General features: G+C 46.4%; 1 protein-coding gene and 1 long non-coding RNA gene across 3 annotated transcripts; both read left to right on the top strand.

The window, feature by feature from the left end:
* Positions 1 to 219: 219 nt before the first annotated feature.
* Positions 220 to 24,221, top strand: PCID2 (PCI domain containing 2). Of its 2 annotated transcripts, XM_014854915.3 has the most exons (14): positions 220 to 408; positions 8,945 to 9,034; positions 10,976 to 11,049; positions 12,157 to 12,222; positions 13,387 to 13,428; positions 14,424 to 14,478; positions 18,076 to 18,179; positions 18,991 to 19,066; positions 19,731 to 19,872; positions 21,030 to 21,130; positions 22,096 to 22,169; positions 22,324 to 22,449; positions 23,282 to 23,405; positions 23,757 to 24,221. In XM_014854915.3, exons 1-14 carry the CDS (start codon positions 220 to 222, stop codon positions 23,844 to 23,846), a joined length of 1,353 nt encoding a protein of 450 aa, XP_014710401.1. In that variant the 3' UTR covers positions 23,847 to 24,221. The 2 variants fall into 2 exon arrangements, with proteins under 2 accessions (XP_014710401.1, XP_044635603.1); XM_044779668.2 differs by lacking the exons at positions 220 to 408; positions 8,945 to 9,034; positions 10,976 to 11,049 and adding an exon at positions 11,518 to 11,639.
* LOC139046526 (uncharacterized) lies at positions 415 to 3,136 on the top strand. Its single transcript, XR_011506670.1, has 3 exons — positions 415 to 1,143; positions 2,096 to 2,160; positions 2,517 to 3,136. It is a non-coding gene; the product is annotated as an uncharacterized lncRNA (long non-coding RNA).
* Positions 24,222 to 24,292: the final 71 nt, after the last annotated feature.

The raw sequence follows: 24,292 nt of genomic DNA, 5'->3' as shown, positions 1-24,292 counted from the left end.
CCCCGACCGCGGCCCCGACCGCGACCGCGACCCCGAGGCTCGCGAGCGCGGCCGCCGCGGGCCGTGCGGAAAGCGCCACGCAGCAGAAGGGTCGGCGGCGCGCAAGCCCTGTCGGCTCCGGCGGCCCGAGCGCCCAGGGGCGCGGACGAGGCGTCCTCGCCGAGGGGAGGCGGGGAATGGCGGCCGGACCCCAGCCTTCCTCAGCCGGGGCGCGCCGCCATGCCGGCCGGGGCTCGCGCTCCCGCGGACGCTCTCTCTCCGGAACCGACGTGCGGGGACGCCGGGGACGCGGGGCCTGGGACGGACCGCCGGCCGGAAGTGACGCGTGGCTGGGCGCGCAGGCGCCGTCCGGGACCGGCGGTGGGGGCTGCCATGGCGCACATCACCATCAACCAGTACCTGCAGCAGGTAGAGGTCGCGCGGCCCGTCGCGCGCCGGGGCGGGCTCTTCTCCTCCTCTCGGTCCTCCGGGGCCTCCGGGCCGGGGTCGGCACCGCGGGCCCGCGCCAGTCTGCTCGCCGACTGTGCCTGAGCCCTGGCCGCCGGCGGGCAGCGGGGCGAGGGAAGCGGCAGCCTCCCGGGTGTCGTGGGGCCGCACTTAGGGGCGTGCGGAGGACGAGCGGATCCCTCACGGCGCGTCGGCCGCCCCTAGGAGCGGGGCTCGGCCATTGTTGGCCTGAGCCCGGGCGGGACGTGGGGTTTTGTTTCGGACGGACGCTGGTGGGCGTAGGAGACGGGGCCAGCGAGCAGTCCCGCGCGCCCCGGCGCAGCTCCCGCGTGGACGCGCGCTGTTGGCCCCTGGGGGTGTCGCAGGGGCTTCGCCGGTACAGGCTGTCAGCGGCAGAAGCATGGTTCAGACACTGTTTATGGATTCAAAGCGCGCATTCTTCCCGCTAGGCTATGCCACTTCGCAGAACTGGAGCCGTGGTTGTAAGGATGAGGAAAAGAGGGGGTGGATCTAAAAAATGCCTGAAGGAAACGTCACCACGACTTGGAGATTAAGAGTGTGTGGTTGAGGGACCGGGAGGAGTCAAGAATGGTTTCCAGGTTTCCAGCCTGGGCAACAGATGAGCAGAACAGATTTGGAGGAAAAAATCAGTTTAGTTTTGGACATGTGGAGTTGGAGGTGGTTCTTGACAACCAGGTAAAGATATCTAGTTGGCAGTTGAAGATTGGTTTAACGTGATTGGGACCATTAGTTGCTCAGTTAATTGAGAAAGTTGGTTAAGACGGGAATCATGAAAAAACAGATACATGCTTTTATTTTAATTTGAAACATACAAATATACATTCATTTGCCAATCTTTTGATTGAGGCCTAAGACCTCTTCTTTAAGGATAGATCTGCCTTGGCTTTATCCTTGTAGTTAAACATTTTCCAATAACAGTTTGAAATTGAACAAGAATATAGACATCTGAGAACCAATTTGAATACAGAATCTCTCTAGAATTTTGTTTTTCTTAATCCTTTTTTTTTTCTGAGGAAGATTTGCTCTGAGCTAACATCTGTGCCAATCTTCCTCTATTTTGTATGTGGGTTGCAGCCACTGCATGGCCGCTGACAAGTGGTATAGGTCTGTGCCCAGGATCCAAACTCTGCCCAAGCAGAGTGCGCCAAACCTAACCCCTAGGCCGTGGGGCCAGCTCCAGTCTCTTACAAGTTTCTTGCCCACACCTAATTCCTTTTTCTTTCTTATTGCTTTTTGACATTCTGTGTGCCTCGAACGGTGGCTGACCTGTGTGGATGCTCAGTCCAATTTGGTGACTGGATAAATGGTGGCAAATAGAAGGAGGTGAAGCCTGCCCATAGGGCCGGGTGTAAACCAGAGTAATTTGCCAGGCCTCAGACCTCCTCAGTCTAGTGAGCAGTAAGGTTAGGATTCGTACTGGTCTGTCTGACTCCTCTGTTTCACTAGACTGCCGCTTGGCCCTGTTCCCTGTGTTCCCAGAGGAGCACTCTGAGAATCCCTCTTTTGTCTGTCTTGGTCGATGGAGCAGTGGGGTGGTAATGAGAAGCAGCACAGGGATGTTCAGTGCACGTTGAAAGCTTGCAGAGAGCCAGGCCCTTGTGTGTGGTTATCACTGCTGTTTTTCTAGGAGCTAGGTCTGTTGCCAGCCCCGTTTTGCAGAGAACAGCAGTGGCTTTCCAAAGTCATCGGCAAGTAAGTGGCACGTTCACATTGGGAGTTCCAGCCTGAATCCATGCTTTTAACACGAAGCTCACTGCCTCTGTTAACCTAAGTTTCAGCCAACATTTCCTGTCCTAGTCAGAACCTGCCTATTTCTCAGTTCCCGAAGTATACATTTTTTGAATCTCAGTGACCTTGGAATCAATCTCAGTCAACTTGGAAACATCTCCATTCCTTATTTCACTCCTTCACCATACCTGCGGCCTGCTGCTACCTGTGGACAAGTGCTGTGTCTTTCGTTCTCCATGTGTTCTGTCATAACATCCTATTAGTTGTTGGGTCTTGGGTTTCATTTTACCCTCCTCATAGCTTAGGAGTGCTCCCCTCAGGTTCTTAGGTGCTGGCAGGATACACGCAGTTCCTGGGTCAGAGACCAAGGACCTTAGTACTCAGCATAGCAAGCAACATGGCATCAGCATGATGGTATTGTCATGGCCCAGAAGGTCACCTACACGTGCATCTGAGACAAACATGGAACTTGGGAAACCCACTCATTCTATAGCAGGCTGTAAGCGAGTCTACTTTTTGTCCAGGGTTGGGGGTGGGGGAGACATTACTTCATTTCTCAAGGTGTCCACCTGCATAAACAGCCCTGAGTAACAGCTTGAGTGAGAGCCAGTGGTCAGGGCTTCTGCTATGCTGGCACACCCAGTGCAAGAGGCCCGAGGAGGGCTGTCTCCCAACAACCAGCTGAGCCAAGCTGTGCCCTAATCTAGTGAGGCCTCCTTCATTCAGTGCTCTAAGTGTCAGCAGGCTTCCAATTTAGTTTCTGTTTGGAGGGGACAGGTTGAATTAATTTCTCGTACGTCTCCCCCAGAGGGGGCTCTCTTCATCATTTCGAGTATGGTTTTGAGGGCTGGTATTATTTTTTTAGTGTCCTTTATTTCATTCTTTTGTCCGTTCCACACACTTTTATTTCAGATGGCAAATTACTTTTTAAAAACTGTGTCTACAGGGGCTGGCCCCGTGGCCGAGTGGTTAAGTTTGCACGCTCCGCTGCAGGCGGCCCAGTGTTTCGTTGGTTCGAATCCTGGGCGCGGACATGGCACTGCTCGTCAGAACACGCTGAGGCGGCGTCCCACATGCCACAGCTAGAAGAACCCACAACGAAGAATACACAACTATGTACCGGGGGGCTTTGGGGAGAAAAAGGAAAAAATAAAATCTTTTAAAAAAAAAAACAACAAAAAAAAAGTGTCTACATTAAAATTTTTATTTTCCTCTAACTTTTATTCTGAAAAGTTTCAAACCTACAGAAAAGTTGGAAGAAGTGCAATGAAGACGTGCGTACCCCTCACCTGGGCCAGCAGCCTCCCTTGTCCTGCCTCTGAGCACGTGAACCCCCTGAAAGGCAGTCACTGACGCCCTGCCCCTTGCTGGGATTCACCCAGGCCAGGCTTTTCCTCCGCATACCTGCCGTCCCCTTAGTGCGCCCGAGAAATTGAACGTCAGTGTTAACCTCAGTACTTTCTAATATAGAATCCGTGTTTTAACTTCATGTCCCCCCAAAGCGTTCTTTAGAACTTCTTTTTTTAAATCCAGGATCCACATGCATTTGGTGGGTTTCTTTCTTTGCTCTCTAGTCTTTTATCTAAGCATCTTGCCGTTTTCTGGGAGGAGGGGGTCTTTTGTGACATTTAACCTTTTTTAAATGTCCAGACCAGTTGACTTGTGGATGTCTCAGTCTGCCTTCATTTCCCTGTTTCCTGGTGGTTAGGTTCAGGTCAGATTGGCAGTAGGTGTCATGTGGCCTCACTCAGGAGGCTCGTGTTGGTGACACTGACTGGGTGGCTCGCTGGGAGAAGCTGTTAGAGCTGCAGTGCTAGCTGCCTTTCCCACTGTAATTAGCACAGTCTGGGGTCATTCGTGGCCCTTTCCCAAGGCAGTTATTATGTTAACGTCTGCCAAGTGGTGATTTTCTATCATTCTTTCTACATTTTATTAACTAGTATTTCATCACTTAAACATACTTTCCCCTGTGCCCCTCTTTTAAAAAGTATCCTTATGGATTATTTTTAATGCCAAGTTATAATCCAGTACCAATAATAAGAATATCATTATTCTTTTTGAAGCTCAAATTGTCCCAGATTTGGTTTGAAGGAGCCCCTTCAAACTGATTTCTGTGGCTTTTTGACGTGTCTCCATCCTTCTTTGACCTCTGTCTTGCTTTCTGGCACAATAACGTATCTGCTCCAGGCTCTTAGTTCTTTCCCTGTCCCAGCACTAGATCGGTCTTTTCTCTAGGGAGTTCTGGTCCCTTTTAGTGGGGAATGAAGTTTAGAAAACAGTCTGAGTGCTAGGTGTGCACATTGCTGCCAGCGAGTCTTTACTTCTAGGCCTTTTCAGTGGATGGAGCTAATGTTTTTTGTTTTTTGTTCTTTTTTTGGTAAAGAAGATTGGCCCTGAGCTAACATCTGTGCCAGTCTTCCTCTATTTTGTATGTGGGATGTGACCACAGCATGGCTTGATGAGCGAGCAGTGTAGGTCTTCTGCTAGGATCTGAACCTGCGAACCCTGGGCCTCCAAAGTGGAGCATGCAACTCAACCACTATGCCACCAGGCTGGCCCCTGAGATGGGCTCTTTAGAAGGTGTGTCTGTGGGTATTGAGATATCCGTCAGTTTCTTTTGTTGAGTGTTTTTTAGATTGAAAATGAATGTTAAATTTATCAAGTGCTTCTTCGGTGTCTATGGAGATGGTCGCAACATTCTTATTTGGGTATGACATTAGGAGGTGATATATTCGTAAGTTTTCCCATCTTTAATCCTCTGCAGCCTCCTCTGCATTCCTCACGTAAATCCAGCCAGTCGTGGACCGCTCTCTTCCTGTGATGCTGGACTCTGTTTAGTCCCATTTCTTTCTTTCTTCCTTTCTTTCCAGTTTGAGATTTACATGTACTGTGTGCTGGAAACCTTTCCACATCAGTTCACACAGACTGACCTCGTGTTGTATTTCAGATGTGGCATACTTTAACTGTTGGACAGCTCTCCTTTTTAAAACAGATTTTATTTTTTAGGACAGTTTTAGATTAACGAAACATTGTGAAGATAGCGCAGAGTTCACGTCTGCCCTGCACCCAGTTCCCCCTGTTAATAACATCTTACATTTTTGTGGTACATTTGTTACAATTCATGAACCAACGTTGATCTGCGTTTATTTAATAAAGCCCGTGCTTTATCCAGATTTCCTTAGTTTTTAGCATCTCACATGATATTTAGTTGTCGCGTCTCCTTAGGTTCCTCTGGGCTGTGACAGGTTCTCAGACTTTCCTTGTTTTTCATGCCTTGACGGCTTTGAGGAGGACTGGTCTGGTATTTTGTAGGATGCCCCTTAACTGCGATGTGATATTTTTCTCGTGATTAGGCTGGGGTGCTGTGTTTAGGGAAGAAGGCCCCAGAGGTTGAGTGCCCTTCCCATCACGTCACATCAGGGTGTGCTGTCACCAGGCTCGTCACCGTGGGGGTCGACCCCGACCACCTGGCTGAGGTGTGTTTGTCAGGTATCTCCACTGCACGGTTACCCTCTCCCCTTTCCGGGTCGTTCTCTTTGGAACCGGGTTGCCATGTGTAGCCCACACCCAGGGGAGGGAATATTTACACTGGTTCTCATAAGTGAGACGATCTGTAACCTTCCCTCTGTTCGGTCTCCGTCAGATTTTGTCTCAATGCTTTGTTCTCTTCATAAAGAGAACTTGTGAGTTGTCCTCTTTCTGCCCCTGGGGTGGACAGTAGCATCGGAATTACCCATTCCGTAAAGGTTTGATACAGTCCCCCTTTGGAACCGTCCAGGTCTTGGTGCTTTTGGAAGGAGTAGCTCTTGGCAACTTTTTCTCTTTCTTCTATGGAAGTTGGTCTGTTTGATAAGTTATATGTTCCCTGAAAATTACCCATTTTACCCAGGTTTTCAAACATAATTGTGTAGTTATACAAAGTAATTGCTTACGATTTTTAAACTTTTCTTATTCCAAGACCATTTTCCCCTTTCATTTCTTGTTTTGAGTCTTGGTGCATCTCTTCTTTTTCTTGATGAGGTTGGCCAATGGATCCACTTTGTTTCTTCTGTTTCCAGAAACCAGTTTTTAACTGTAACTCTGGTGGTTTTCCAATTTCTAATTAATTCATTTCTGCTTTCATCTCTATTTCTTGTGCTTTATTTCTTGTTTAAAAACCTTCTGAGCTCCTGCTTGAGTCCCTTATGTTTCACTCAGTCTTTGGGGAGATGACGGAGTGAGTTGGCTGGTCTTACCACTTCCCATCTCTCACCTGCGATGTCCTCTCTCCCTTCTGACGCCGCGTTCCATCCTCGTCAGCATCACGCTCCAAGTGCTCCTCACCTGGACGCCCTCTCGCTTCGTTGCACCAGCGTGGCACGACCAGATCCTGGTTGGCTCCATCTTTTCGCCACGTCCCTGCTTGTACCTTGGGAAATGGAGACAGGCACCACGTGTGTCAGTCAGGTCTCAGTAAACCTCAAAATACACTCCAGACACGCTGTTTTGATTTTTGTGTGTGTGTGTGTGTGTGTGTGTGTGTGTGTGTGTGAGGAAGATTGACCCTGCGCTAACATCTGTGCCAATCTTCCTCTGTTTCTTTTTTGTATGTGAGATGCCACCATAGTATGGCTTGATGAGCAGTGTGTAGGTCTGTGCCCTGGATCCAAACCCACGAATCCCGGGTTTGCTGAAGCAGAGTGTGCAAACTCAATCACTACGCCAAGGGACTAGCCCCTAGTAAATGTATTTTTAAGGCATTCTGAGTTCCAAGAGCAGATGATCCACCCCATGGATCAGCTTGGAGCCTGGAGGATGCGAGTTGACCAGCAGCAGGTGAGAATGAGAACTTCTTCCTGGGAGTGCCCAGAGCCAGGGAGTTTCGCCCGACAAGCCCTGCAGTCCCTGGACCAGGCCCAGAGGGCACTGCTGGACGGGCTCCCCGGAGTGCAGCCGTGTGGTCCAGTGCAGGGTGTTTAAGTTAAAAGAAGGAAGGTTCTGGGGCGTGATGTATTCTCGGTGACTAAGGCCAGGCACTGGGTTGCCCGTGACCCTGGCTCCCACTGAGGACGCATCCGTTCTTGGTGACTAAGGCCAGGCACTGGGTTGCCCATGACCCTGGCGCCCACTGAGGACGCATCCCTTCTTGGTGACTAAGGCCAGGCACTGGGTTGCCCATGACCTGGCTCCCACTCAGGAGCTCATTGTCCTTGGTGACTAAGGCCAGGCACTGGGTTGCCCGTGACCTTGGCGTCCACTGAGGACACATCCCTTCTTGGAAGTTTGCGGTAGCCTGTTGCCATCCCTCTGTTTTCGTTCACGCCCCGTGATGGGAACTTTGCAGGCTTTCTTAGCTTCTGTGAGGCAGGGGCACAAAGGGGACCAGTGTTCTGTGGTTACTCCTGATGCATGCAGTAACCCTTTTGTTTCTTGTAAGGTAAAACCCCAGGAGTGGGGTTGCTGGCTCAGAATGCAGGCGCATGCGTGGTTTTGTTGGATGGTGAAGTGGCAAGTTCTTGGTGATGTAGTTTGTCTCAGGAAAGACGTGGTAAACTTCCCCAGTCAAGGCCCCAAGGGGTGCAGCAGAGGTGGAGTCGGGTCCTGTAGGGTCCTGGCGGCCTGGGCCTCTGTTCCTGCGGCCCTGGAGGGTGGTGGGGGAGTGGCATTGCTCCCTTTGGCAGCCGTACCTGACAGCTTCCCGAGCGGATGCCCCCCTGCCCCTAGCAGTGTGGGAGGCCTGTGGTTGCTGTATATTCTTGGCAGCACTTAGTGCGGTCAGCCCTGTCCACTTTGACTCTTCTGTGGGTGTGGACAGGGATCCCGTTGCATTTCACTGGCGGGTAGTGACGTGAGCACCTTCTCACGTGTGCCATTTGATGTCCTCTTTATGACCTCCCTGGTCAGAGTCTTGTGTGGGCCTAAAATTTATGTATCTAATTTTATTGTAGATAAATTGTACTATGTATGCAGCTTCATGCTTGGCTTTCTCTTCACTTATATAAATAGGATTTTTATGTCACTTTTTGGTAAATATAATTTTAAAATATCATTTGGTTTTCTGATTACAAGGTGTCTGCTGTAACACAAGACTGCAGCGTAGAAATAAAGTCTCCTCAGGCCCCCAGCCCCACCCCTCTGGCCAGGGGTCAGCTGCTGTGGTGTGGGGGCCTGCGTTTCCTCTTCTGCCGACACATCGTACCGTTTCTCTTTTTCTCCTGGATCTACTTACACAGTTTTCCGACTAACTTTTTTTTTCTTACCAATAAGACTATTGCGGGCGCTTTCCCATGTTGTCACATCACAGCACTCAGGTCATTATTTGTGACTGTGACATCGTTGATTCAGCATTGCCATTCCTGTTTTATTTTGTGTGTACATTGAGTGGAAGCCTTTTGAATTTTGGATAGATGTGATTTTTAGGCTCTTTTTTTCCATAAGCTGTATCAGTGAATTTTCAGATGTATGTTTGTATGACTCAGTAAAACTAGAATAATTCACCTTCATTAATAACTAAATAATAAACCACTAGCTTATTCTGGTTTTTCACTTTTTTTAACAGTAAGTCACCTATTTATTTGCTTCCAGAAGATCTCACTTTGAAATGGATATTTGCTGACTAGAGAGAATACTGACTTGTTGTATTTCGATTATTCTGACTGCTTTCAAGTAGGGAAGAATGAATTTTAGTGGTATACATTGTGTTGTTTAGGTTCTGTTAGAATACAGTGTTTTATTTTCTGCTGAGCTTTTCTCATCTCAAATGCTTCAGGTCTACGAAGCAATCGACACCCGAGACGGGGCGTCCTGTGCAGAGCTGGTGTCTTTCAAGCATCCTCATGTTGCCAACCCACGGCTTCAGGTAGGTGAAAGGAGGGCACACAGGTGTCTGAGAGGGCTGCAGGGTAACAGCCTTCCTGAGAGAAGTTCAGAGCTTGAGTAAGAAGGAGACTGACATTGCTGCTCTTGTTTGAAAATGTCAAAGCTCTGTATGATTTATGTTACTCCAGCTCATTTATTGAGCACTATGTGTCAGATACTGTCCTGAGACAATGTCTCATCTTCCTATATTTAGTTCCCACACCACTCTGAGGTTCAGGCAGGTGCAGCAGCCTAACAAGGTCATCCAGTGGACAGGCGATAGGACTTAGGCTCTGCCCAGCCTGTCTGCCCCCAATCCCTGAGATGTGCCATGTTGTTGTAAGTGAAGTTTCACTGGGGCAGAGCCACGCTTGCTCGTTCATGAGCCGTCTGTGGCTGCCTTCCCGCTGCGGAGGCACAGGTGGACAGAGGTCTGTGACCTGCAAAGCCTACACAGTTGACTGTCTTGCCTTGTCTAGAAAGCATTTGCTGACTTCTGCTCTAAAACATGAGTGTCCTTGTTATAGAGGATAAATGATACCCAAGCAGTATTGTCTGTAGAAAATAGTGTTGATATTTTGTTAAGTCCCCTGTCGCCGTTGATTCATTGGAGTGTCTTTCTATCAGAGAACTCAGTTTTTCCTCTGAAAGAAAAAGGGGCTTGTATACTGGTGATTGTATTTGGCAGCACACAGTCTGTACCTCAGACCAAGTAAACCAGTTTCTGGGTGCAAGCTGGCTTTTTTTTTTCTTCAAAGATTGGCACCTGAGCTAACAGCCGTTGCCAATCTTCTCTCTCTTTTTTTGTTTTCTTCCTCAAATCCCCCTAGTCCGTAGTTGTATTTTTAATTATGGGTCCTTCTAGTTGTGGCATGTGGGACGCCACCTCAGCGTGGCCTAATGAGCACTGCCATGTCCTCAACCAGGATCTGAACCAGTGAAACCCTGGGCCACGAAGTGGAGCACGTCAACTTCACCACTTGGCCACGGGGCCAGCCCCGAGGCAGGCTTTTGTAAAATTTAAAGTTTCCTAGGTTGTTCGACGGTGCAGGCAGTGTTGAAAACCACTGCTCTAGATAGGAGTTCTTGCCGGAGACGTGACGAGATTCAGGTTCAGCTTGCAGGCCAGGCGCTCTGCAGCTGGTGCTGCCTGCTTCCTGCTCTGTCGCTCAGCCACACGCGTCTCTGCCCGTTTGTAATCCAAGGCTGACCCGTTCGCTATAGAACTCCCCAGTAGCCTTGCATCTGATGGTTCCATCCACTGGTAGCCAGTGTCTTCAGTCAGTTATTTCATTAGGGACTGCAGAATGGTGATTTTTCTGATGTTGTCATCTTTCCTCCCACATTTGTATGTGTAGATATGCATATGTATTTGTTGTACTGGTGTACTCACTGATTCCTTTTTTTTAAATTCAATGTTCTATATAATCTATCGTGATGCTTATATTGTCTAAAATTTGGTCATTGAGAGGTAATGAAAACTTAGAAATAAACGTGAGCTAGTCTAGCCCAGGACGCAGAGAGGGTGGTTCAGTCACTGGGAAGCGAGGAGAGATTCCTAACGTGGCATTGTCTCTCACTCAGTCGGCCTTTGTGTGATGTATTATATGCTTTATTATGCCTTATTTATTAACCATATAGTTGGTGCTTAGGAAGTATTTCTTGACTGGCTGGCTGTTAAACAGTGAGATAGATATATTATCTGGCCTGTGGTAGACGAGACGGCCTGTGTTCCTCTGGTACCCACACCTAGGTCGTGCTTCATAAATATGTGTAGAGGTGGTGAGCCTTTCCTTTAGAAGTGCTGAAGTGTAAAGTGTTACTGTTAACTCTAAAGTATGAATTCTTTTGAAACAGAGGTTTGTCTAAATCTCTTTCTGCACGCTGTGTTCTCTCCTTGCCTGCTGATTTTGTTTCTATCCTTTCTCTTCTCGTCATTTAGATGGCCTCTCCAGAAGAGAAGTGTCAACAGGTTTTGGAACCCCCTTACGATGAAATGTTTGCCGCTCATTTACGGTAATCCATTGGTGAGGGTGATCCCTTAGTGGGAAATGCAAGCAGACCTGGAAATGGCTGAACTGAAGGGATTTTATTTCACAGCATCTTATGCTTGCAGCAGTGAATAATTGAAAAAGTAGAAAATTGCGTTTGTAATTTCACTTTGGTAAAGCCTGTGAAAATTTTGTGAAGTTTAAAATACTTTAAAATTTTAATATGCTTCTTTTCATTTCAAGGATCATATGTTTTTAAAAGTTAAAATTAAATTGTGACCATGTATCTCTATATATCTATTGTGTAATACTGTAAAATCACTTACTACTCACCATCTCGGCTGCGTAGTGGTCTTTTGTTTCGGAGGGTGAGAGCCCACTGTTGACTAGCATTTTTCATGGAAGTATGCCCATTTTTTTACCTCTTTACCTTTCCCGCAAAGAGACGAGCTGAGCAAAGCAAACGAAATCCTGCTTTCTATTTACATTTCAGAGCTCCTGTTTCATGTCCAGAGCATCAATTCAGGCAAAGCTGGTGTCCTAGAGCCTGTGGTGTTTGATTGCCCTGCTGCCTCGTGCCTCCAGTGTCTCGGAGCAAGCTGGAGTGTGGGGCAGGTGGGGGCAGACCTATGAGACCTGGAAAAGCTGGGGTGCCACTGTGCTCCTGTCATGGGAGGCACCTGCACTTTCCTAGCCTGTGCAGTGTGCCGTGGGGTTCCAGGTTTGGTGATGAGCTGACTAGTACTGACTCCACCCAGCCAGGCATCTAGTTTGAGTGTCATTGCCTGCTGATCCAGGAGAAGGCCATACTGTGTATCAGTGCGTGTTGCCAATAAAACCTGCTGCAGCTGGGTTTTTTCTTCTGGGGCTTGCAAGAAAAGTCTCAAAACTTAATGCAGGTTTCGTCTTATACCAGCTTGTTCTGGTGCCAGAAGTCATTGGTGTGTTTCTTACCATCCCTCACCTTTTTGTAACCTGCAGGGCAGGAGCTCCTGCTTTCACTCCTGGATCGGGAGAGAATAGAGTGTGATGGAAGAAAGGCGTGTGGTCTACAGAGTTCACGTCTAGGTTTTTATCATGTGAATGCACTTTCTGCTGCCTCTGTCCTCAGTCTCCAACGTTTCTTTTCCAGGTGCACTTACGCGGTGGGGAACCATGACTTCATAGAGGCGTACAAATGTCAGACTGTCATCGTCCAATATCTTTGATCATTTGTGTTCCTGTTCAATTTATAACACATGCAGTGGATTGTTTGGGATTTAAGATCTTGAAACATTGGGCCAATTTTATTCATACCTTTAATTAGAAAGGAATTAAAACCTTTTGGAAGAGAAACTCATTTAGCTATTTCACTCGGGTACATAAATTTACCATGGACCTTAGGACTGTTGTCCAGTTACTTATATAGTAAGGAAGAGCACTGGTTATGATTAAGGATTTTATTTAATTATGTTCTGAAGAATAATATTTTGTTGCCTTTAAAGCATTAAGTATTTTACAGGGACTGGTTAGAACTCCAGCGTCCAGGCATGGGTGGACAAGAGTGGACTCAACACACACTGTCATTTAATGACGGTCACTAAAGACTTGAATCAAGCAGTTTCTGACTGAAATCGTTTGTGGTATATTGGAGCTAAGGACCTAGTCAGTGATCTTCTAGCGTGGATATGTGTCTCTCGACCTCAGTTTGCTTATGTTTTAGCCGTCTTGTTTAAATATACACAGAAGAGAGTCAGTTACTAACTAGCTAAACCTCCTTTAAATTCAGGAATTCTATAATCAATGAAATAAACTTTATACTACAGATTCCGAAGTCCGTTACATATAACTTGTGATTATCTGGGTTTAGGGAAACCAAATAATGTTTGAAATTGCTGATTAAAAAACTCTTATAACAATAGTCTTTTCCTTAGTTTGGAGAAAGTATGTAAGAAATAAATATATCTACTACACTTATACCTAACAATGCTCAGATATTTGTAGTGTGGGCTTATATATTGTTTTTCTTCAAGAACTTACTGCTGTGACACATAATCTTCTAAATGGTGAGCAGTATACCCTAAAATTTAAAGTCCTTCTTCTTCTTGGGGCTGGCCCCGTGGCCGACTGGTAAAGTTCGCACGCTCCACTTCAGTGGCCCAGGGTTTCGCTGGTTCGGATCCTGGGTGCAGACGTGGCACCGCTCATCAGGCCATGCTGAGGCAGCGTCCCACATGCCACAACTAGAAGGACCCACAACGAAAATACACAACTATGTACTGGGGGGCTTTGGGGAGAAAAAGGAAAAATGAAATCTTTGTCCTTTGCTTTTGTGTGTAGCGTAACTTGAGTTTTGTGTGCGATGCCCTCCTTAACACAGCACGTCGTTCCTGCGGGCATTTCAGGCTCACAAAGAAGAGAACTGGTAAGTGTGAACAGAAGTAGCTGGAGATTAGCAGATGGCTGTTTTTCAGAAGCTTTTTAGAAATTTATTCTAAATAAATATTTATGTGTTTTCTATAGGGATATTTAATATCACGTGTTGACATGTGATAGTATAAACACGGATAATGGAGTTTTAATAGTCAATGTAAGCCTAGGTGGCAGATCAGCTAGATGATTTGCAGTGTGTTTATGTAAAGATGAAGTATTATTTTTATTTCAGTCCTCTCATGACCCCCAAAATTTATTAAATGCTATTTTTTTCCTTCAGTTGTCAATTTTGAATTTACTTTTGGTTTTAAACTTGGGTAAAAGAGAAGAATCAACTACAGTGCGTTTGGGGTGATATAATACATAGTAATTGGGTTATTTTAAATTCCTTGACAAACTAATTCTTAATTCTATGATTTATGAGTTATTAACAAACTGTAGGTAAATACTGAAATTTTGTTTACACTAAAATAACTGAAGGCTTGCAAATACCTTTTACTGAAAAAACCAAAACACTCTTTTATTTAAGTGAACGCTTACCTTACACGTAAAACTAATACTGCCAGCTGGATTTTTGAAAGATTGTTTTCTGACATTTTGTCTATTACACATCTGTGTCCTGTTAGGAAATCTTACTAGACTCCATCTTGTTTCAGTGGAGCTGTCTGGATAATGGTGGGGAGTTGAGGGGAAGGAGAGGGTCCTGGAACAGCCTGCGGGACCCCAGGTAGACAGGGGCCTAGGCCTCTGAGGAGGTCAGGGCAGTGGGCGTGAAGCATGTCCGCGTCTGGCCTCTGCTGATCAAGAGGGCAGGGCGCTGCAGCCTGCCCTGGTGGAGGTGAGGAAGGCAGCAGTGCCCTTGGGCTCTTGGAGGGTGGTGACCCTGTTCTGGACAGTAGCCCCAGGTGTGGGTGTTGTCACACTCCTGGTGGTGGGATCTGTGGCCTCAAAGCCTCCCCAAACGTCCTTGCTTTTCCGCCCCTGCAGGGCTCTGCCTGTCATGTATGCGGTGGCACTTGACCTTCGAGTATTTGCCAATAACGTAAGTTTAATTTCTATCACTTTTGTTTTAAAACCCAAGCTCAGTGTCAGTCTGTTGCTTAATTTCATGTGATTTTGTTTTTGTTTTTTTTTTCTGGTGAGGAAGATTTGCCCTGAGCTAACATCAGTTGTCAATCTTCTCCTTTTTTTTCCTCTTTGCTTGAGAAAGATTAGCTCTGAGCTAACATCTGTGCCCATCTTCCTCTATTTCGTATGTGGGATGCCTCCACAGCATGGCTGATGAGTGAAGTAGGTCCACGCCCAAGATCCGAACCTGTGACCCTGGGCCATGCAAGTAGAGTGCGCGAGACTTTAACCACTCAGCTTTGGGGCCAGGCCCTCGTGTCGTTCTTTCCAAAAGTTTTAGGAAGTGACTAGGGTTGGGATGTATCTGTTGTAGAGAGCAAAAGAACAGGGGATGGCTTGACTCATTGTTCTTTCTGGGTTGATGTGAACAGATTTAAATAAACATCAGTCTTCACGCTTTAGATGTAGAGGGAGTTGTTCTGTGTGTGGTTGGCCGTTTATGGCATGCACTGTTTTTAAAAGGGGTGGAGCGATAATAGATGAGCGGTCCTGCGTTTTCTGTTCAGATGTGGCCTGCCTCCCATCTTAAAGAATCCCACCTGAGTGGGTTCAGACAGTAGCTAAGGGTCTCTCTGTGTGAGGAGATGAAGAGCCTGGATTTTGTGGGGTTGATTCCCCTTGTGGGTCAGTATAAGCTAGTTTTGGAGCAGCGAGTCTCAACTTTTTGGTCCTAACACCCTTTTACAGTTTTAAAAATTATTGATGAGGGTCCGGCCCAGTGGTGCAGCAGTTAAGTTTGCACTTTCCGCTTCTTGGCGGCCCGGGGTTCGCCGGTTCGGATCCCAGGTGTGGACATGGCACTGCTCAGCAAAAGCCATGCTGTGGCAGGCATCCCACATATAAAGCAGAGGAAGATGGGACAGATGTTAGTTCAGGGCCAGGCTTCCTCAGCAAAAAGAGGAGGATTGGCAGTAGTTAGCTCAGGGTTAATCTTCCTAAAAAAAAAAAACAATTATTGATGACTTCCAGTTCCAGACAAGATGGAGCAGGCACGTTTGTCTGCTCCCTCCTGCTGGGAGTTATGAAGCTAGTGAGGCCCTGAGAGCTGGAGAGAAGAAGGGGCCGACTCGCAGAGCAAGGGGCAGTGAGATCCCTGAACTCCTTGTCTGCCTCCTGTTTGTCCTGATGTTCCCAGAGAAGCCTGAGACCCAGGAACACCAACAGGCAGAGATGAAGAAGACCCAAGGAGAGCAGGAAGCGGGGGCAGCCCAGCAGGACAGACCCTTTCCACAATTCCTGCTGCACTCCACACAAGTCTGCAGGTACCCCCCCCCCCTTCAGCAAGCCCGTGGGGAGCTGGACCCGCCTCACCCCGTGCAAAGAGCTGGAGCCCCCGTTTCCCGGCGAGCATGGTGTCAGCAGAGGCCCACCGACATGCGATAAATAAGGTCCACAGTCTCATGACATCATACCTCAGATGTCCAGGATATAATCGAAAATCCCTGTCATACCAAGAATCAGGAGAGTCTCAGCCTTTTGAGATTTTGAGTGAGGAAAGACAATGAACACAACACCAAGATGACACGAATGGTGGAATTCCCTGGCAGGGTTTGGCACCAGCCATCGTGAAGAAGCCCCAGGAGCAGTTGACAGGCTTGAAACAAAGGAAAATGCAGACAGCCTCAGCAGAGAAATGGGAGTTGGAAAGAACCAAATGGAGATTTTAGAACTGAATGATATAATAACAAGTAGAAGTTATTGAGGACCCCAAAGAGCTTCTGTTTATATGTGTTATATCTGTATTTACTGTATTAGAAATTTGAACTGGGAAAATTTTTAGTTTTTATTCATCTAAAATAATAAATCTTTACATGGTAGCGTAATTGACTTTTTAAGTAAAAAATAACTATATTTTCAAAATGAACAAGATGTACTAAGAAGAGTGGCTTTTTTACATTTTAATCTCTAATGTCGGGTTTAACAGAAGACTCACGGATTCTCCTGTCTGCTTCTGCACTCACTCTGTGCTGTATGTTGTTTTGGTTGAACGTATGAGGACAGTGGGCTCACAGATGTCGATGGAAAAGGGTGGAGTATTTTAGTGGCCTTTTCGGATCATTGTAGATATCCTTTGAGCTACACCAAAACTCCAAGAGGTCCTTGTTAAAGGTTAGTCATGTTGTGGCCTCTGAAGCTTAGCAGTGAACTTTTTCTACTGTTACATCAAAACCCACTGGTGTGTCACACACTTTGAATGGATCTTATACCCTTGCGTGATTTTGTAACATCATACGTTGATCATCTGGAAAATTTTGGTTCACTGAGTTGTGCAGATGTTCCAAATGTTGACGTGCATCATTATGTAAAAAACCAAATGTTTGAAAAACTCTCCGTTTGTTCATGTCTCCAGTGACCTCATCAGAAAAGTCTTGAAGCTATGGAAAGCTGCCAAGCTCATGGTGTTTAATACAAATTTTCCAAAATTCTGTTTTTTTCTTGAAAGCACAGATGTTCTCGTTGGTAACAAATGCTGTCAGTTTGCCTAGAAGTGACAGGCTTCTTTCATTCACTTTCAAGCAAATTGTCCCCAGAGCCCACACTGGACCACCACGCTCGTCTGTCAGTTTTCTGTCCATGTTCCAGCTCCACTCCACTGGCTGCTCAAGTGCTTTTCCTTAGACAGCTGTCATACTTCAGTGTGCAGCAGACCTGCTTTGTACACGCTTCGTCACGCTTTGTACCTGTTTCATCACAAAGGATATTGAAAATGTACATATTCAAGGACCAAGACTTAAAAAATTGATATGTCTGCCTTAACAGGACATTTTAAAGTGAAATGAGCTTTACCGTTGATTGACTGCTTGAGGGGTTGCAGGTGTGTGATGCTGAGGGCACCGTGATGAGGGGTTGCGGGTGTGTGATGTCGAGGGCACTGTGACTACTGGTTCAGTTTGGCGCCACTGGGGAGGTTCCCGTGGTTCCACCCGCCTTCCATGCAAATGTCAGTGCAATATAAAAAGAAAGAATGGCTCAGTGTTATCGTGAAATACTTTTGACCATGTCAGTCATCTGCAAACGTCTTGAAGGTGCGCTGGGGTTTGCAGGCCACACTTCAAGAGCCTGTGTTGGGGAGAAGATGAGAGGGAGAAGACAGGTTCTTCTTTCACCAAGACTGTCCCAAAAACAAGGAGAGTCAGACTTGGTAGTGACGTGGACACCTATCAAAAGTGTTTCCAGGGCTTTGACTAGCGGTGCGTGGGATGGTGAGTCCAGTGACCGAGTAAGGAAGGGCTTCTTAGCAGCACAGGGCCACATGCCATGCAGGCTTCAGGGTTGGTGACTGACTTACTAGCTGGAACTGGCTGAAGAGAGATTTGATTTGTGGAAGAGGTGGAATAAGCTATAGATTTCTCAATTTTTAAAAATACTGTAGTGTAGACATGATTTCTTCAGAACCTTACGGACTCTGACTCTTGGTTGTAGCCATTTGTGCTTCTGGCTGCACTGTGATTTTCTTTTTAATTAAGGAATCAAGAAGAAATAAAAAATAAATGTTTTTCTGTTCCATTAGGCAGATCAGCAGTTGGTGAAGAAAGGAAAAAGCAAAGTCGGGGACATGTTGGAAAAGGCAGCTGAATTGTTGATGAGCTGTTTCCGCGTCTGTGCCAGTGACACGTGAGTGAGGCTTTGGATGGAGACATCCCCGTGGCCCATCACAGCACATTGCCCTCCTGTCCTTTGTCTGTCGTTGACGTTTATTTTAGTTCGACCCATGTAAGCTGTATCAGTTTTTCTTGTCTTTCTTTTTTTGGTGTGAGGCAGTGCATTTCATTGTCAATTGCATGCATCAGTAAACTTTTCCCTGAATACTTCAGATTCTCTTTTGTATTTTGAGGTAAAATTTTCATACAATGAACCACACAAATCTTAACTGCCTATTTGCTGAGTTTTGACAAGTATACACACTGTATAACCCAAACCCCTGTTGAGAGAAAGGACCTTACTGTCAGCATGGTCCTGGTGTTTCCCACTGTGGATCAGTTCTGCCCACTTGGTGACTTCATGTAAACGGACCTACACACCACATGCTCTGTGTCTTCTTCTTTTTGAGGTTCCTCCATGTTGTTGTGTCTTTCAGTAGTTTATTTTGTTGCAATAATAAGAGAGAATACTTTTTCCATGTTTCAGAAATGCTTCATAACAATTAGCCTTTACATATATTGCTGCAAACTAGTCAGTTTTCACCTGCTGCAGTGAGGGGGTGTGTTTCCCAGACGTCTAGCTGGGGTTAGAACTCCTGGTTTGGTCTTTTCAATTTTACCTGTCAGATAGGACATCTTCTTTCATAATGTTACTGTATTTCATGAATATGACTTGAGCTGTTGGATTTTATCTCAAGATTTTAATTTGTTCAGGCAGTTTATTTTGTGATTCATAAATAAAATTTTTATTTCCTATGTAACTTTAAAACATTATTTTTCCATAGTCGCGCTGGTATAGAGGATTCTAAGAAGTGGGGGATGCTGTTTCTGGTGAATCAGTTATTCAAGATTTACTTTAAGGTATGCTTCTGTTTGAATACTGTATAATATATCTTTTTAAGTTTTCTTTCTCCCCATCTTCCTGGATATCCTTTCTATTAATTACTACTAGCCTCCCTGACGTTGCTTGGGAAATGGGCATCACCCAACCATACTCATAACCCTAAGAGGTACTGTTTGCCAGGCGCCTGCTAAGTGCAGGCCCTGTGGTCCCTAAGAGGCGGTCTCGTCAGTGCTTGCAAGTGTTGTCGCACTTCAACCTCAGTGCTGTGAAGTCAGAGCTCTTGGCTCCAGGGAAGCTAAGGCACCGACAGTGAGGAGTGTGCCCGGGTGGGACTGGGCTCTGAGGGAGGCCGCAGTCTGCAGCCTTCTGCCTGCTGTTAGCGTAACCGGAGCCGAGTGGAGCAGACGCGTGTGTGGGTAGATAAAGCAGTGAGCCTTTGCCCCGCCAGGTTGGCCCGGTGCAGGGGCCTCCATCGCACACCTTGGGTGGGCCTTCCAAAGGGGATGTAACCTATGCCGTGCAGCTCGTGTCTAGTTCTTCTTATTAAATAATGAATTTTGATGATTAATAGTGTGGTTCCCACTGTAAGGAGGTGTAGCCTTGGTAAAGTAGAAGTTTACGTCTGTCCTCCCCGTCTTGTTTTCTTTTAGTAATACTTAAAATGCTTGTTATTTGTTATAGATCAACAAGCTGCATCTGTGCAAACCCCTAATCCGAGCCATCGACAGCTCCAACCTGAGAGACGATTACAGCACCGCGCAGAGGGTGACGTACAGGTACTACGTTGGGCGGAAGGCTATGTTCGATAGTGACTTTAAGCAAGGTATGTTGCTAACGTTTCTTCCAGAGTCTTGAAGACATTGTATTCTGGACAACTTAAGTGATACAATTTCTGAAAACATAATTACTGCATTTTATTACTTAAGGTGGAGTATAGGTGGAAACCATGTCCAAGTTATATTTCTTTTGTTAACTTTTAACAGTAAAGTGGTTAAAGGAGAATCCTAGTGGGAGTTTCTTAATCCACACTGGGTGTCTGAAATACATGTGAGAGTCTCTGTTGTCATGATGGCCCTTTTTGTGTGAGATGATTACACACCACTGTCTTTGCACTGAACAGAAGTAATGTTTTCTCCCATTGCCTCTCCTGGTCTCGACTCAGAAATCCCACGTGGAGCGGCCAAGCGGGCGGTGGGGACATGTCCTGGGACTGTGGTCAGCTTTGGGGTTTGTGTCCACGAATGATGGCCTCATTGCCACATCAGAGCTGCTCTTTCATGAAATCACATTATTTTGTAGTTTATTCCATTAACTTTCTCAAGGGCATGAAGCCCATTCTTTTTCACTTTAAATTAGGTGATTAGCTGGCATGAGGCTGTCCTTTCCGACCTCTCCTGTTGTACTCAGACCAGACTTTAAAGTCACTTCTTCAGCAGCGTTCGCACAGGAAGTGGCATGCCTTCAGGCATCACAGGACACATGAGATCGCTTTCTCTCTGTGCGCTGTAGCAGGGATCCTCCACGCACGGGGCCAGCAGCTCCTTGACAGTCACTGCTCTGGGTTTTATACTGTGGCGTTATACAGACCAACTTTTCATTTTCTTTCACAAAATTTTTAATGGATCTACAGCTCTCAAAGAAGGGCTGTCCTTGGTTATTCTCCATCAGTTTTTTTTCTTTAAAATATGAAGCATAAGAATAGAAGCTTTTACATTATATCCTGTTGAAGCCTCTCTAGGTGTCGATATGTTTTTCCTCTGAAGAGTCATTGAGTAGTATGTTTGAATACCTAACCCAGCAAGAAAGCCTTGGTTAGTAAGAAGGGTAGAGGTGTGCAGGTTCTGAGGCCTTTGCAGCCTTTGTGTAAGGAGAAATGTTGGGATGAGGCGCAGGGGGGCTGTGGCAGCCGAGTGCTGTGCAGAGCGCATGAAGGCCACTGAGCCTGCCTTGTCTGACTCGTTGCCTCGCCCGCGTCCGCAGCGGAGGAGTACCTGTCCTTCGCCTTTGAGCACTGCCACCGCTCCAGTCAGAAGAACAAAAGGATGATTCTGATATACCTGCTTCCAGTGAAAATGCTGCTGGTGAGTGACTGTTACTCAGTTCTTAGAGATCTCGTTGCTTTGAAGAAGTTGACAGACTTTGTAAAATACAGCAGATGGTGTGTAGTTGATCACAGAGGTGCATGTGAGCGCACCCCAAAGATAGAGGGAGAGTCAGCTTTTGTGTGGCCTGAGCCGTGCATCTCCGTGACTGACACTTCCTGGCCCTTCTGGAGAGACTGTGCTTCCTCTCTCTCGCAATAGCTAACCCAAAGGTTTAATGTACGTAAGACAATAACATGAGTGCGTGTTATTTCTGTTCCTCATAAAAATCTAAATTAATATAAATGGGTTAACCAAGAAGTGAAAATATCATTCCAGCCTGTCTGCAGGTATCTTATTTGGTCACCAAAAGTTATTTTTGATACTTGAAAAGAAATGACAAGTAACTAGCAAGTTAATTGACTAAAACGTCTTCAAAGTCATAGATGGAGCTTCCATTTAAAAAATTGTTTTTAATTATCAAAGCAATACACATATGGTTAAAAGTTAAATAGTTCAGGGTAGAGTTTGTAATGGGAAAGCAACGATGTTGTACCTGCCCCCCCCCCTTCTAACCCTGCTTCACAGAAGTGATCAGTTTTAAATTTTTTAGCTGCTTATTCTGGAAGATGTTTCCATATTCCTAAATCTTATACTAGTATTTCTTCAGTTGTCACTCCCCTCTTATGATATAAAGCATAAGAGACTAGCAAAGGTCAAGATCAAGGTCAGATGTCACTGAATGACAAAGCTGTATTGTACCCGGGTTTCCTGATTTCTAGACCAATGTCTGTCTTTTTCTAGCATATTATGATCTTTTTCATCTTTGTTCAGCTACTTAAGAAGATATTCTAAGAAACACAGGTTGCATGTTTTAAAACTTGAATCCTTGATAAGAATTTTATCTAAGACGCTTCTCAAAAATAAAAGGGTTCTCAATCTGGAAAATTAACTCTCGGTCTTAGGGTCATATGCCAACCATTGAGCTCTTGAAAAAGTACCATCTCATGCAGTTTGCTGAAGTGACCAAAGCTGTAAGGTAGAGTGTTCCACCTTTTCCACTTGGGATCTTTTAAAATATGAAGTTTTAAAAAACGTCACGCATGTCATGTGAAAACTAACTGCTTTTTGATGCCGTCTCGTCCTGGGATTTCGTTCTGTGCCCGCGCTTGTGCATCCTTCACCGTCCCCAGCGAAGGCAATCTCCTCCTGCTGAACGAGGCTCTCACAAAGCACGAGACCTTCTTCATTCGCTGTGGCATTTTCCTCATCCTCGAGAAGCTGAAGATCATCACCTACAGGAACCTTTTTAAGAAAGTGTAAGCAAAGTGTTTTCTTTCTGATAAGTTTAAACTCTGGCATGACTCATGCAGTGGAGTCGCCAGGCTGTGGAGGGCCTTCCTGTGACAGGTGCATGTCCTGAGATGGCCTGGGTGTCTGTCCGGGGACTGGCCAGCACTTCTCCTTTAATTCTGTGGGTGCAGCCACACTTCTCCGAGCAGGCGAGGGCTCTGCCTGCCCTGTGAGAGGGGTGATCGGGTCGTGTGTGGTAAGAGGGCTTCATAACGGACGCTTCAACATGCCAGCCCTAAGAAGCACGTGCTGCCCGTTTTATCAGAGCGCCTGGGACTCAGTGCTCCGTTCCTTTGTCCGTGACCCGCTGGCCACCCTTGCTGCCCCTGCTGACAGAAATGGACTCTTTCTGCACTTGTTCCTTTTCTTCCGCGTGACACGAGGAGTTGACTCCCTCGGGCCTGGTCTCAACAGGATCACGGTTAATTCACCTTCAGACAAAGCCAGGCTTTCTGTGGCCGGGGGCAGTATCCCAGAGTGAGTCCTTGAATCTGGAAGACACTCCACTGCGAGGCGAGTCCTCATTTCAGAGAGGTCAAAATGCGAAAAGTTGCATCCTAGAGTCAATGAAACATTCAGTAGATATAAAAAATTACATTTGTACCATGGCTTTTTAAATTGAAAGTCAGGGTTGTATTCAAGAGCTCTTGTTGTTAGAGTGTGTCTGGGAGGTGAAAGCTTTCTGTCCCTTTGGAACGGGGTCTGTCAGGCGCTGTCCTGCCTCAGCCAGCGCTCCTTTTCCTGGCCTGTGAGGACTTGCGTCCTATTAGAACCAGTGTGACCTGTTTCCTTCTCCAGGTACCTGTTGCTCAGAACACACCAGCTGTCTCTGGACGCCTTTCTGGTTGCCTTGAAATTCATGCAAGTGGAAGACGTGGACATCGACGAGGTCCAGTGTATTCTGGCCAACCTGATTTACATGGTGTGTGAGCTCTTGGTCCACTAGTCGGGTGCGGGCTGGAATTTGAAGCTTTGATACCATGTCCTTAAAGACACCTTCAGGCCCTTTGCTTTTATGAAGGCATTTTCTGAGAGAACTGATTTACTCCTGGGAAATACATGATATTCAAAGGGCTTTATGGGGTGTGGTGGGTGGATTTAATAGGTATTTCTCTATTTTCCACCATATATGTGTTTATTCATTGTCCTCCCAGTGAATCGAATTGCACAATGACGGGGGAAGAATGCTTATGCCCTGGGACTAAGTGGTTAACTCACCCAGCATCCTCAGTGTAACTCATCGGACACACACACCCGCCTCTCTCTCCTGCAGGGTCACATTAAAGGCTATATCTCACATCAGCACCAGAAGCTGGTCGTCAGCAAGCAGAACCCCTTCCCTCCACTGTCCACAGTGTGTTGACGCGCAGCCCTGAGGAGGGGAGCCCAGTGCTCCTCCCGTTTCCAGTCACGCGGACGGAATCAGTCCTGGGCCGAGACGTCCTCTGCAGCCGGGTCTCGTGGGCTCTTTCCCAGGGATGCTGAGGCTGGGTCTGCCAGCACACGGATCCCGTGAAATCTCCACCCTCACTCATAGGTGATGTCAGCCTCACGGAGACCTGGAGTTCCTTTTCAGAAAACGCAGACGCCTCCATTGGCTCTGGAGGTTGGTGAAACCCTGTGAGGGGCTCTGTCTCCAAGGCAGCTGTAGTTTACTTCTTATAAGTGTTGTTCACAAAGGCATCTTTGTAACTTTTGTATAATTGTTTCTATAAAAAGCATTCTGAGTTTATACAAATGGCGTATTTTTTATTATATCCTCTGGGTTACATCAATTTTTATATGTTAAGTTTGAACATTTTATGTGAT

The sequence above is a fragment of the Equus asinus genome, chromosome 11 (assembly GCF_041296235.1).
Source record: "Equus asinus isolate D_3611 breed Donkey chromosome 11, EquAss-T2T_v2, whole genome shotgun sequence".
NCBI classification, from domain to species: domain Eukaryota; kingdom Metazoa; phylum Chordata; class Mammalia; order Perissodactyla; family Equidae; genus Equus; species Equus asinus.
The sequence above is the reverse complement of the archived record's forward strand: the minus strand, read 5'-3'. Positions and strand labels throughout refer to the sequence as shown.

Coding starts and splice junctions, on each gene's coding strand:
- PCID2 (XM_014854915.3), top strand. CDS start 220: ATGCCGGCCGGGGCTCGCGCTCCCGCGGACGCTCTCTCTCCGGAACCG. Junction 409..8,944: donor TCAACCAGTACCTGCAGCAG/GTAGAGGTCGCG, acceptor CAAATGCTTCAG/GTCTACGAAGCAATCGACAC. Junction 19,067..19,730: donor TATTCAAGATTTACTTTAAG/GTATGCTTCTGT, acceptor TATTTGTTATAG/ATCAACAAGCTGCATCTGTG.